General features: G+C 37.1%; 1 protein-coding gene across 1 annotated transcript in view; it reads right to left on the bottom strand.

Annotated features, from left to right (window-relative positions):
* ADAM7 (ADAM metallopeptidase domain 7) overlaps positions 1-6,825 on the bottom strand; it is a gene marked incomplete at both ends in the record, with an annotated part of 87,259 nt that extends 80,434 nt beyond the window's left edge. Inside the window, 5 exons of the mRNA XM_080926759.1 lie at positions 21-97; positions 1,344-1,422; positions 2,678-2,754; positions 5,735-5,838; positions 6,774-6,825. Coding sequence (XP_080782885.1) covers positions 21-97; positions 1,344-1,422; positions 2,678-2,754; positions 5,735-5,838; positions 6,774-6,825 — 389 coding nt within the window. The remainder of the gene's footprint in view (positions 1-20; positions 98-1,343; positions 1,423-2,677; positions 2,755-5,734; positions 5,839-6,773) is intronic.
* Between the last annotated feature and the right edge of the window lie 7,372 nt (positions 6,826-14,197).

Below are 14,197 nucleotides of genomic sequence, written 5' to 3'. Positions count from 1 at the left end.
AGAAAGCTACTTTGCCTTACCTCAGACCATCACAAGTGCTGATACTAGCAGCAGAATCGAATTCATGTATGATGGAGCCTTGGTAAAAACAGTGATCCTAAGAAAGAAGAGTCAATTAAATCAGGTATAAATACTGAGACTATATGAATATCGACAATTAATTATATTTCTGTCAAAAATAAATCAGTATAAGTGATGTTTGCCATGAATTTGTTTGTGACACTTATTAAGACATGTGATCTGCTTTAGGGACTTTTTATCCTAACCAAATGGTTGCTTTGAGTAAATGCTACATAAATTTTTTTCTCATAAGTTTGTCTATTGGTCCATGGGATCACTTTCAGATTTTACTCTTCTCTTATAACTTTGACTCCTTCCATCAATCTTATGACCCTTGAAGTATTGTCATCCCCCACTGCCTGTTAAACCAAGGAAGCTTTGGATGTTTCTAGAATAAGACCTTGCTCTCCAGTCACCTCCCCCTATGTCTGACTCTCTTCTTCCTCTGCTTCAATCCAGCTGGCATCTTCGGTGCTTCTGCTTAATGCATCACTCACAGTCCCTCCACCACGCAACCATTCTCAGTTCTTCTATCTGCCAACGAGCCCAGAGGCCACACTTCTATGGCCTCCTAAGACCTCATACTTGTTATTCTCTTCCTCTTTCCTAACTACATGGTGGCTTAGATCGTAGAGATATTTAATGTCATTTAAAATGAAGGAAATAGAGTCCTAAAGAACTCTTTTGTTCAGAAAGAGTGCTTTTGTTTAAGGGCTATAGGAAACCAGTTCTGTAAAGGCGAAGAAAAGGATAGATTCCATATTTCTAAAATACCAGCAATGCAAAGCTTCCTCTGCAGAATGTAGAAAAAAAAATCCTTAATGTGTGTGCATCAGAAGGGTGGACAGGGCTCATGTACATTGTAAGAGCCAGGTCATTGTAGATCTTGAAAACTGTTTCATATATTTAGATTTTACCCCTTTTACTTAAGTATAGCTTGAACAAGATGTAAAGTGTTTGTTCTGGCTCATGCCTCACCCTTCCTTCACTGACCACTGTAATGAATAAAGGGAAGCAAAATTAGCAAAAAACAAACCAAAACCAAAACCAAACTAACCCAATATGATGCCATCTTTGATCTGCTCATTAGGAAATGATCAGTTCCCCTCTGGGCTCAAAGGTTACTGTTTCCCATTTTACCACCATTTACTAAGACTAGTCAACTCAGGGCTTGTTCAATTAGACAAGTTTTGAAATAGCTTGTAAAACTGGTTTTACTGTTTAAAATCATACCAGGAAATAAAAGTTTCAGAGAGGAGACAAAGTAAGGTTTTGTAAGATACCAAGATCTGTGGATGCCTGGTGACCATTTCTCTCTTTATGTTGTAGTATGTCTCACTGTAATTTGAAGTGAGGAATTCCCTGAAAGAGAGAACAGAGCCAATGAGATGATCCACTCTAAGCCCCTCCACACACACAGAATCAGTTATGTGGTTGAGGAGCCTTGAAGATATCCTAAATCTCAGTCCTGTCATTCTTTAAAAAAAGAAAAAAGAAAAATAAAGCAAGCATTCTCATCAGACACTCCAAAAACTGAATCTCATACTATACTATTACACATACTACAGAAAAGTTAACAAACATTATGGTAATTCTAACAAAGCAGTATTTTTTTAAAAAAATAACTTCTGTAAAACAATTTATAAAGTGCAATTAGAGTTTTGACCTAGACATGCAAGGATTGTTCAAAATTTATATCCAAGAAATGTAAATATATTTGGAAACACTATAACTGTTTCCAAAAATATGTGTTCCAGATATGGCCCTATTATTTACAAATGTAACTTTTTCAATTCTTTCAATCCATCTTCATATCTTTGGCACATTGATCCACTTGTGTTAAGACAAAGAAATCTCAGGACATTTCTCAAGGGACTTCCTTAATCTGATATAGTAACTCCAGAACATATTGTTGGATAATAAATAAATGGAGTCATAATAAGAAACCTATTGGCCAGCCAAGCAGATCTTTCCAAATTGATTTATAGATTTTATAAAATCCCAAATAGTGGCAATAGATGGTATCATCAATAAACAAGATGAACTTAAATGTACACAGAAATGCATTATGACCTTATGCATGCTTTGCTGTTGTTGTTTTAATGCACACATTTTATATGTACCTACATAAAAGTGAGAAAGAACACTAAACAAAGACAAGTAGAAAATTCTCTCTTAATATTAGCTTCCCTCTTACTGAGGGTGAATGCTTACTCAGAGAAGTATTGGTGTACAAATATTCTACTTAGAGGGACTAGATGGTTCTCAAATGCTCCCAAGAATCAAATTAGTAACCAGAGAACAGAATCAAAACTCTTCTTGCTTCTGATATGGGATAGGTGTATATTTGAAGAGGACAATTTCATGATGACTTGGCAGTTTATACACAACCACGAGTATCATATGCACCTAACCCTGTAAGACATGCAACCACAATAGAACTTACCTTGATCTTAGCTGGGCATGGTGGTAGACACCTGTAATCCTAGCACTAGGGGTGAGCAGAAGCAGAGGGATAAGAAATTCAAAGTCATCTTTATCTACATAGTGAATTTGAGGATAGCTGGAGCTACAGAAGACCTTGTTGAAACAAAGCAAGACAAACAAAACCCCTTACCTTGTTTTCAGAAGGTGAAGGATTAAAGTTTTTCTGCTTAATTTTATTTCATACAACAATTCTTCTTCATATTCCTCCTGAAAAACAAGATCCTCTCTGAGAATTCCACATCTATTTAGTAGAAGGGAATGTCTTCAGGAGGGGGAGCGTTATCTGTCACAGTAAGTTTAAGGGATGAAATATTGACAAAGATGAACTTTAAGAGAGACAGCACTATAAAGATGATTTTATCAATTATATCTCAGTTAAAAAGACATTTCTACTAGTGAAACAAAATGAATAATGTATATTTGCTCCTCAATCAGAAACATACAAGTCACTTTTTGTTCACTTATACTTTTTCAAACCCTCAGATGTGTTTTAAAAAGTTTTGTACATATACTCCATATTCTTTCTCTCTACTTCCTAAATAATTACCATTTCCAATTATAAACAGTCTTATCTAGAAGGCGTTTTATATTTATCATATGTAATATTAAAAGATTGTAGTTTACTTAATCTATATTGATTATTGGAACTTAGTTTGGGATACTCATTGTAGCTAGAGTTGCATTGTACAGCATGGGCAAAATAAGTAAGGTTTGAAACACTTTAGCAAGAGGCTATGAAGAAAGTAACAACGATTTAGAAATTCTACCAGCCCAATCAATGGCAGCTCTGGTTGGATAGCCCAGCAATAGTGTTTATCAGTCATAGATGCTGTCAGTAATGAATGATAAAATTCTAACTTTCTCTCCTTTTTTATGATACAGCTATTTTCCTTGGGTTTAGTTATTACTGATTTGATGAGCTTCTGATTTATCGTGTTTGTTTGTTGAGAATTCTTTATAATGCTGGTTTACAGTTGTTCATGTGTTGCCCATTTTTAAGTGAATTCTTCACCTGTTTGATAAAACTGTTACTTCAGATACATTAACAGTAAAATCCATAGAGTAGATTTTAAAACCACCCAAGAAGAGAGGATTGAGTTCCCATCCAAGCTTCCTATCATCAATATATTATATAGTTATGTTTTTTACAACTCACAAGACAAGATTGTGTTACCATTAAAGACCACAATATATTTTTATTCTCTCAGTTTTACTGCCCGTCTCCTTCTTGTATGGTCCTAACCCTTTGCCTGGCTGCAGTTGCTCGTCCTGTCTCCTTGTCTTCTCAAGCCCAGAAGTTCTCTACATTCTCCTTGGTTTTGAAGGGTTTGACATTTCTGCCTTGTATTCATCTATTGTCTTACAGGGTTTTTGAATGCTTTTCCTTAAAGCTAGCTGCAGCTATGGCTTTCTTAACAAAAACCACTAAAGACAGTACCTCTGTGTCACTTTAAGAGTCCGTATGGTCACTCATCCATATTATAAATCACACTGACCCCGGCCTACTGGAAGACATCTTACTTATTTACAAATTTCTCTGTATAAAGTGATGCCTTCACCCCATGCCTCACTCTTTGGAACAAAATCATAGCATGAAACCCATGGTTAAGAAATGGGGACCTATACGATACCTCCTAAAGATAAAAGGGTGGATAGAAAGAATCAGTTCTGTATGGAGCGCTGGTATAGTCTCCCATGTGTGTGTTTATTCTTTCATTTATTTGCATCAGCAAAGCCTACTGGATCCTTCTGGATTATTTATATTGAGTGAAAAACCTGTCATTTATCTTATTATTCATATTGTGCCTTATTTTCTCTTGGAGGTTTCATAAGTTGAGTCCTGATCCCTTTTGATGTGTCCCCACCCATACAGATCCAGAGTTTAGGTCTTTTGTTGCAGGTATGACACCTTTCACTTCAGGCCACACACTCCTGAAGCCTTTCCCATGCCAATCTCTACATGAGTGAGTATCTGGTGACAGTCCTGCTTGGGGTCAATGACAGTGGAGAACACATCCAATGAGTCCCCATATTTCCCTTTTGGCCTTTAAATAAACATTTCCTATGTATTTTATTTGTTCTGTGTGATTGTTTGCATGAGTTTATGTGCATGTCATGTGTAGATATTGGTGACTAGATCTTGTCTGAACTGAAGGTACAAATGGCTGTGACCCATCATTTGGGTGCTTGTCCTCTGCGTGAGCACTGTGTGCCCTTAACTGCTGAGCCATCTCTGCAAGCCCAATAACTACATGAAGACTTTAGAAGATGAAGAAAGAGTTGAAGATCAAAATAATATTTGAAAAGAATCTTATTACAGGAAAATAGCCCAGGGTTGCCCCAAGAAGGAAGAGAGCAAAGAGCCCCTTCTGTTGCGTCATGCTATGAGACCACGAGAAAAGATGAAATGTTGCTTTCTAATTACTGAGAAACCTACGAGTAAGGTGAGAATTACTGAGAAACCTACAAGTAAGGATATAGCAAGCTAGTGGCTGCGGTGAGATGAGGAAGAAATGCCATGGCACAGGAAGTGTATTTTTTTGTGAACCCAAGTTTAAAACCTAGGTTGTAACGCAAATACCTAAGTATAACTCTCTAAGGACACCGATCTGAGATCTTCACAATCCTGGAAGTTGAACCAGTTATGGTGTTCCATCTTATGTGCGTTGTCTATCATCTACTGTAAGTATTCTTTAGAAAATAATATTGTAGGTATTTTTAAGTGGTAACACTTGAATGAAAACCTTTGTAAGGCCAAGCATTTTTTTTTTTTTTTTGTACCCATGGACGCTGTCCCATTGGGATGCAGAACATGTAAATCAAGCAATCCTGTACACTGAAAATTGACAAAAGGCAAATAAAGGCTTGAGGTAATCTAGGTCACCAGCTCAGAAAATAGAGGGTACATTGCATGAGTCTACAAAGACTTAGGGGAACTCCTCATCAAAACTGAAAGATAGAAAATAGCTCCTCCAAAGTTTGAGCGGTCTTTTTTTTTTTTTTTTTCCTTAACCTTTTTACTAACCCATTGAGGGTCACTTACCCATGAGTATACACTACAACCCAAATGGGAGGGTCAGTCTCCTACAAAAATGAATTGCTTCATATTTACTCCTTGGAGCCAGGGGAAGCTTTCTGCACATCCATGAAAGCCACTGAGTCATGTATACTAAGTCAAAATATATACCGGTATATCAGATTCATGGATGCGTTCAAGATCCCGTTTCTGTAGCAGGGGAAGCTTTTTAGGACGAACCAGCTCTTGACCCTCTACTCCAACAATCCCCCTTTCTAAAAGAAAACAAAGGAAAATGCATGTGTTATTACAAGCCACCTTTCAGTGAGTGACAAATGGGTTCATACCACTCTAATTTCTGTGTTTCCAATAACCAGCCATGCACTCATATAATCCTTAGCTGATGATGTGAGGAAGTTGAGATGGTTATTTACAGATCAGTGAGACATAAGGAAGGAGGCGGACAAAGACACAGCGTCCTTAGGCTATTTCCACCTTGCTCTGAATTACCACCTTTGTTATTTCTGTCCTCCACATTTATCTCCAGATGCTGCCGTCTGCCAAAGCCTGTACAGAAGTGACCTATTTCAACATTAAATAACTTTTTTCCCTCGGTGAATTTGCATTTGAAGTCTTAACTCCCATAGGTAAAGTCCAAAGCTTTCACTGCTTAAGATAATCTTAGGTGGCCCCATGTCAATACAAAGGATTCTTTTTATCATGTCCCGTCACAGTGACAGCTGTGAGTGCACTATGAACCACATGTAACAGTAAAGGTACAATAATATGGATTTGGGGGATGTACTCAGATTTGAATCAAGGGTTCGCCCATGTATGGACTGTGTGATCACTAGTGTCATAGTGAAGTATTTTCATATTCTTCATCACTAAAGAGGTACAATAGTAAAGGATTTCAAACCTCTGACATATGAAGTAGCTAAGGGCTAGCACAGTGCCTATACTTCTACACGTGTTTTATAAAAGCCTATCTCTTTTTCTTTCTCATGCTTGTTAGAGTTTGAGGGCTATATGACTTCTTATAGGCCCATCAAACCTCATGATCAGTTGTAATCCAGTGTAAGCCTGACATTGCTATCCTCAGACAAATCTCCAAGTTAGAGTTCTTGTAACCTAATTTTTAATCATCATAGCTAAAGAGATAACACCTCAGGTGTAGTAAATAAAAACCACAGAAAAGAATAACACATACCTTGCATCTGAGAAATAAGGACAGCCATCCAAAATACACCTGAGGGAAGCATTCTGAAGGCTTATTTGAGAAAAGATGCACCCTACTCCTTGCTTTTACTTCCACTGCAAGGATGCTCAGCCTAGTAGGTAGATGGGCAGTTTTGATCTGCCACAGGAAACACTCCTGGATGCAGTTTCACAACTCCTGCAAGGCTTGAGGTTAAAGTACAGGGGTGGACATCATGTACTAATTAACATCAGCAGTGGAGATAGTGGGGGTGGAAATGAACTTGGCACAGATTCTACTCTGTATCTAATATGATTATAGATGTATTAAAAGTCAAGATGAAGAAAAGTCAATGTCTTAGAGAAAAAGATCTCTGAAGTCTACTACTACACACACTTTGGTTGAAGTAAATGAAATAGAAAAACCACAGGTTTTTTTTTTTTTAATACACTGAGAACACTGGGAAAACAAACAGAAACGTTAAAAAATGTACACATTTACAAATTATGCATTAATTAAAATAAAAGATATGTTGAAATGAAAAATAAGATACTTTATAATAGTACACTGTTTCCAGACTAACACTGAAACAAAAGCACAGATAGAGATAAGTAAAAAGGGTCATTGACAAACCTCTTTACACATTGCACTGCCTTATAAGGTCAATGTCTCCCTCTGTCTCCATCTGGGATCCTGTCCCCTCTCCCAGTTTACATGGTACTTGTAATATTCCCCAGTTATTCTGCTTCCTTTGATCTAAAATCCCCATCATCCTCCCAGAAAATTCTACTCTGTCCACTTTGGGACAGCCATTGACTGTTTCTTTGTACTGTCTTTTCCTGACAACACCCCACAGGTTTATGTCTCTGTCCCTCAGTTGTCTTTCTGTACCCTTATCTGTTTAAACCTTTGGATTCAATCCCCATAGGAACTAATTCTTTACTTGAATGTTTGATATCTCAAATGGGAGTAAACTTCTGGGCATCCACTTCCACCCTTCCAACGAGGTGTCTTCATGGCCTCTGATATTTCCTCCTCCTATCCTGAGGACTGCAGCTCCCTCTGTTCAGCCACTTTCAGTTTCCTCTGACAACTTTTATCTCATCCATCAGCAAACCCAGTTGTCCTGAAGAGAGAGCTGATAATCTCACACAGTCTTCCGTGCTATTCCAAGACATCACTACGTCTACCATAGTTTTTTTTTTTAAATATCCTCCTAGTTTACCTGACTTTTCTCTCTGTCACACATTATGTACTTAAATAGAATTATTTTATCAATACACATCATACTGCATCTCTGACCACATCTTCTCAAGAACTGCTTATCTCAAAGTCAATGTCTGATACCCTTCAGGCTCTCCATGATTGCTGCTTGGTACTCTTTATTTCTTCATTTTACTATTTCCTTTCTCTGAGTCAACTGCCATGTTTTGTTGAGTACTCAGGGAGCATTGGATGTGGATAAACACATCCTCAGAGCCCTGTACCCAGATCAATTTTCAGCACTTCGACTTTCGGCAGCATGTTCTGTGGTTTCCTTCCCTCTTTGAACTCCAGAGGGTCTTACTGTTTCTTCACTGTGATGCACTACTGAAGGACCTCTGGTTATATTTGTCTCTCTACCTCTATCAGATAATTAGTAAAGTATGCAGTTTTTAATTGATTAAATGTGCTCTTTAACAGTTCCACACATGCATATAAAATATTCTGGTTACTTTCTAACAAGCCCATGCTCTCTTACCTCTCGTCCACCACCATGAACTCTGCTTCATTTGCATTTGTCCCTTTCTCAGACTCAGGTCTTGATGTTTTAATTGTGATAGATCTAGTTTAACCAGGGCCTTCTACAGTATCAAAAACAATCTATAGTTCTGACAAAATTCCTATCAAAGTGTCAACAATGCTTTTCACAAAAAATAAAAATAAAAAAGATAATTCTAAAATTCATACAGAACTATAAAACATTAGAAAGAAAACAAAGTTAATTGTATGAAAAGGACAAAGCAGAGGGTCTAATATTACTTGATTTAAAAATATTCTACAATATAATATGATCTACTCATAATGGTGTGGTATTAGCATAAAATCAGATAGCCAGTCGGTGATACAAAACAGAGACTCTACAACAATACTGACATGCACAGTCAAGGACACTGGAACACATACTGGACAGAGGCATTTACTTCAGTAAATGGTGCAGAGAAAGTGGGCCATCTATGTACAGAAGAAGGAAAGGAGGCTACTATCCCTCATTATTTAGAAAAAACAACCTCGCACAGATCAAAGCTCCAATCTGTGACCTGAAACCATGAAAGTAGTAGAAGAAAAGAAATGGCAAGAATCCAGAGCTTTGGGGTGAGAACTCTCCATGAGTAAGTCCTTACAAATGCTGGAGAGAAAGGATATTCATCCAAAAGGGATTCTATAAAGTGACAAAGGTCAGGACCATAAAGGAAACCAATATCAGAATGAAACAATAACCTTCAGAATTGGAGGAAACATTCGCAACTGGATAGTGGGTTAAAAAAAGATCTGCCCTTCTGACTTGAAAGTAAATTAAGTAGCCCAAAGCCCCACTAATGAAGGTCTGCTTGTAATTTTCTTTGTAGACACAGGGGCCAATGTCAGCATATTAATTATGCTTTGAGTGTACTGAAAAGAACATCACATTCAAAATTGGGAGCTGTGTGTTCTCCAGTAACAGATTCACCTACCCTTGGCAAGTCATTTATTTCTTTGGGCCACAATGTCTGATTTATAAATAGGGGCTATTATAGTAATGTTTAACCTTGAAGAGGGTTTTTATCGTCAAGATGCCATGTGTCTGGACCCTGACTCTGCATTCCTTTTACTAAGACCTACTTTGAGTAAAAAGTGTCACTTGAAAAAAATAAGAGATAATTGTGAAACATTAAGGATTAAAAATTACTTTGCATTTCACAAATGAGGCAAACACACGCAGATTTTTCCATTAACACACATAGACAATGTCTCTTATTAAATACAACAAAATGTGTAACTAGTAACACACTCTAATGCTCAAAGGTACAAGGGTATATGGAAGGCTCAGAGCACATAAAAGGCACTGTGCCACCTCTAATTCTAACAGACTCAACAGTTATCTATTATGACTTCAGATGATTTCTGTCCTTGAACACATTTTGGTCACTCTTCTGAGCAGATATCCTCTTCTAACAGCCTTGTCAGTTTTCAAAATTCTCAGAAAGGGTTTTCAAATGTCACTGTCCCAGATTCTCCCATTTTCTCTTTAAGATACTCCCTCAAGTTTTTGTCACTTCTCTGCAAAATTCTTTCATCAAGGTCACCAGCGAGTGACCTTCAGATCTTAAATATAACTTTTATCTATTGAATCACTCATTCTTGATTCTTGCTTACATGCTTGATAACCAGCTCTCTTCCCAAGCTTTTAGACATATTTTTTTTTCCTTGACTTACAGTTTAGGTTTTCCTCACACATTAATTCCTTTCTCTTACCCTTCTCAAACCTTTCTCTTCATTAACATTAGGGAGGCTCCAGGGCTCAGGCCTTTCACTGCCCTGTGTCTTCTGTCTACAAGTACTCAGACATCTCACAAACTGCCTATCTAAAAACTACTACTATATAATTTCTTGCCAAGTTCATGGAATTAAAAAAGACTCCTGTGATTTTGCTTTTGTTTCCTGAATTTTGATACATCATAGATAATACATGGACTATACTCATGATCTTCATCTCCAAAAGTCTTCCACCACATACTTTTATTTCAGAGAAATGGACACTGGCGGTCTAACAAGGCAAGCCAAAGACTGAAGTTATAAGGATCACCCTACTTTCTCTTATGCTCTACACATGATATATGAGGTAATTCTATTATCTCACTACTTACCATGGACTCAGAACGTAAGCACTTCTACCTCTTCCAATGGGACCACTCTGAGTGAACCCACAAGCAGCTCATGCTTGAATTTCTACAACTTCTTCATCTAGTCCACAATTGACACGTCGTTAAGTCAGTAAGAGACTGAATCCTATGTGGTTATAATGAAGCTAAAAATCACTATCATTATGAGACATTACAGCTGTGAGAACCATGGTGATATCTTAGCACATCCCTCTTGTATTTGTGGTGAGGCTACTCCTATCTTAAAGCAATGCCACTCATATAGAAATAATGCTTGGTGCTGAGAATAAGTATATGTTAGTAGGCTATACAAAAAAAGAAAAGATTTTTGCAGTGTATTAATTTGATAAGACTTGAATTTATAATCACCATTTTAAAGTATAATCTTGTTTGCAAAAGAAAGATGTTTATTCTAGAATAGCATTATATGATATGCTAGCATCGTACTTTGTGTGTGTGTGTGTGTGTGTGTGTGTGTGTGTGTGTGTGTGCGCATGCTGATGCTTACACAATGTAAAAAAATGACCTTGAGATACATCTCTTTAGTTTCTCTTCATTAAATGATGTATGAGTATTTGTGTTCCATCTGGTTCCTTGAATTATATGGCAATATAGATTTGTGTCACTTGCTACATCTCTAGCACCCATAATAGTCTCTCATAAGCAGCCAACTCTCATCAAATGCTTCTAGATAAGTCCCCATTTGCTTAAGAATTCATTCTTATAATTTCTGCTTTATTGTCAAGAACCCCTGTTTATTATAAAAAAATATACTTATTGATATCCCAGACTTTTTACCTTGATGCCCAGGATTTTCTAGCTGCCATGAATGGCCCAATAAATACTCAGGGTGTCATTCCCAGTTACTATTTTCCAAGTATTTTATTAGCACCATCATCAACAACAAATGAAGAGGTTTAGCTTTAGCCAACTGAATGAATATTTCTTCAGTTAGCCCACTTATTTCTTGGTACCCCATCTCTTTTATTGTCTGTGTGAATGCTCCTACATAGATGTCCTTTCTTTCATCTTCCTACAGCCTACCCCAAAGAGACTTTCAAGGCTGAACAGACAGAACCGAGAGCACCAGTTAGTCTTGGGTGGTAAAACCATATTCTTTACTTGATGCCAACTTTCTCCTTCAGCTTGGCAATGTGATAAGTCACTCTGGGACATGGGCTTCTCTACTGTCCACTTCCCAAACCCACACACCTGGCACCACATCTTCGTGATCATGCTGTTTTCCTCTGATCTCAAAAACATTGACCACCTCTGCCTTCCTGTCTGTTAGGATGTGAATACCTGTGAGTGCATTTTGTTGCTTCTCTTTTGCAGTGTGAACTTTTGATGTCAAGACCTTTGGTGTCTGGTAAGTTTCTACATTGGTGTAGACATGAGATCTAAACAAAGGGAGGTACCTGAAGGTGTGAGTCATTCCTCGTGACAGCCCCCAAACACTGGGAAGTCTAGGATAATTTTTTCTTTTATTTTATATTTGGAAGCAAACATGTGATTGTACCCCTGACTAATATTCATCTATTCCTTGAAGATTCTCCCACACAGAGATTCAGAATGCTGTTGAGGCTCAGTAAATAATGGTTTAAGAATTTGATTAGTATGAGTTTACCAGTATGAAAGCCGTTAATTTGTATGCCCATAAAAGTAGTTCAAAAAGAAATTAAATTTAAAAAGAATTTCAACAATTTATTTTATCTATTTTGTTGTATTTGGTTCATGGAATAATTGGCATTATATTATTACCCATAACTGAAGTCATGTCTGCAATGTTCAGTTCAGTAGACTTTATGACTTTCTATACTGACGCCAGCTTGCTTAATGGTCATAGAGTTGTCTGTGGAGAAGAGATATTTATCAACTATCAAATACTCCATGCAACTCCATATAACTTAATTATTGGGTTTGCATCTTATTCTAGGGTATGCCTGTCGATGATGCCCCCTAGTAGGTAGAAAGTGAATAGTGAATAATAACTCAGGCTCCATGCTGAAAACATGGAAATTTATCTTGTAAATAATTCCAATACATATTTTAGTCACAGAAACAGTGTTTTGAGAAGTGTTTTCTGGGTAAGAACATGAGATGATGAGGTTTCAGGGGATGGATAACTATTTAGATTGAGACAAACTATTAGCCAGAAAGAATAATTTAATTTTAATTTAGTTTTTTCTCATGACAGTTTATTTTATTTTTATTCTTAAGTTTATAGTATTTTGTTCCTAGGTATTTTTCTTATAAAGGAAGAATGTCCAGACTGTATTTAGTATGAGATAGGGTAAGATATAATAGTTTCCTACTGGTTTCCAACAGTTGGCTTATCTTTGTGATTTAGGAGACCTGCATTTTTTTTTTTTTTTTTTTTTAATTTTAAGAAATAGCACAAGGGGCTGGAAAGATTGCTTCGTGGTTAAAATCACATAATACTTTTTCAGATGGTCTTGGTTTGGTTCCTAGCACTCATGTGACAACTCACAACCACTCAAAACTCACAGTTCTAAGGGATATGACACCATCTTGTTGCCTCCATGGGCAACTGACATATGTCATACACATGAAAACAAAATATTCACATAAAATAAAAATAATAAAAAGCCATTGATTTTTTTAAATATGAAGAAAGGATAACCTACTGAACGAACCACAGTCAGCTTATTGAGATTTTGTTTGAACATAGCCTTGTACATTAATATTTTTTAATATACAAAAGAAAGACAACCTGTTAAGTTTCCTGATTCCACCACCTTTGCTTAAGCACCATCTCCCCCAACTACCATATAAAGAAATCAAGTTTTCAACACACTAACTGGGGTAGACTCAACCATAGCAGTTTTTCTGACCCTTCTGTTCAATACATTTTTCCATTAACTCGAAAAGTCGAAAGTGTAATATCATCATTTTATTTGTTTAAATTTTCTAATGGATTTATATCAGTCTGAAGGCAAAAGGCTTTCTCACTTGAGTCAGAAATCCTCCCTACTTAGACTTCTGTGTCCACACAGATGACCCCCTTTGAACCAGCTTAGCCACTGCTCTTTGTCCAGTGCTTTGCATATTTCTTATGTGTAGCAGGCAACACGTTTGCTCAACTGATGAAACTTAAAATGGCCAGTTAAGGTGATGAAACTGGGGTGCAGGCATCCACATCTACACTCTACCCCTGAGGCACTGCTACAGTGCTGTGTCCTGCCAATGCAAGGTCAGGAGCTACCAGTGTTGACTGTGAAGCAAGAACATATCCTCTCTCTCTCTCTCCCTCTCTCCTCACCCCTCTCTCTTGAGTATTTAATACTGTTTGTTTTTGTATTTCATACACATATACAATGAAATATGATCACATCGACTTTCTATTTTCTTCCTATACCCCTCCCTCTTACTAGTTTCCCATCACACTTCCATCTCAGTTTTGTCTGTTTGTCTATTTTTGTTATTGTTGGTTGTTTTTTTTTTTTTTCCCCTATTAATTCCAGTTCGAGCAACCCATATGTGCACGACTGTGGGGTCATCCACTGAAGTATA

The sequence above is a fragment of the Micromys minutus genome, assembly GCF_963924665.1.
Source record: "Micromys minutus genome assembly, chromosome: 12".
NCBI classification, from domain to species: domain Eukaryota; kingdom Metazoa; phylum Chordata; class Mammalia; order Rodentia; family Muridae; genus Micromys; species Micromys minutus.
The sequence above is the reverse complement of the archived record's forward strand: the minus strand, read 5'-3'. Positions and strand labels throughout refer to the sequence as shown.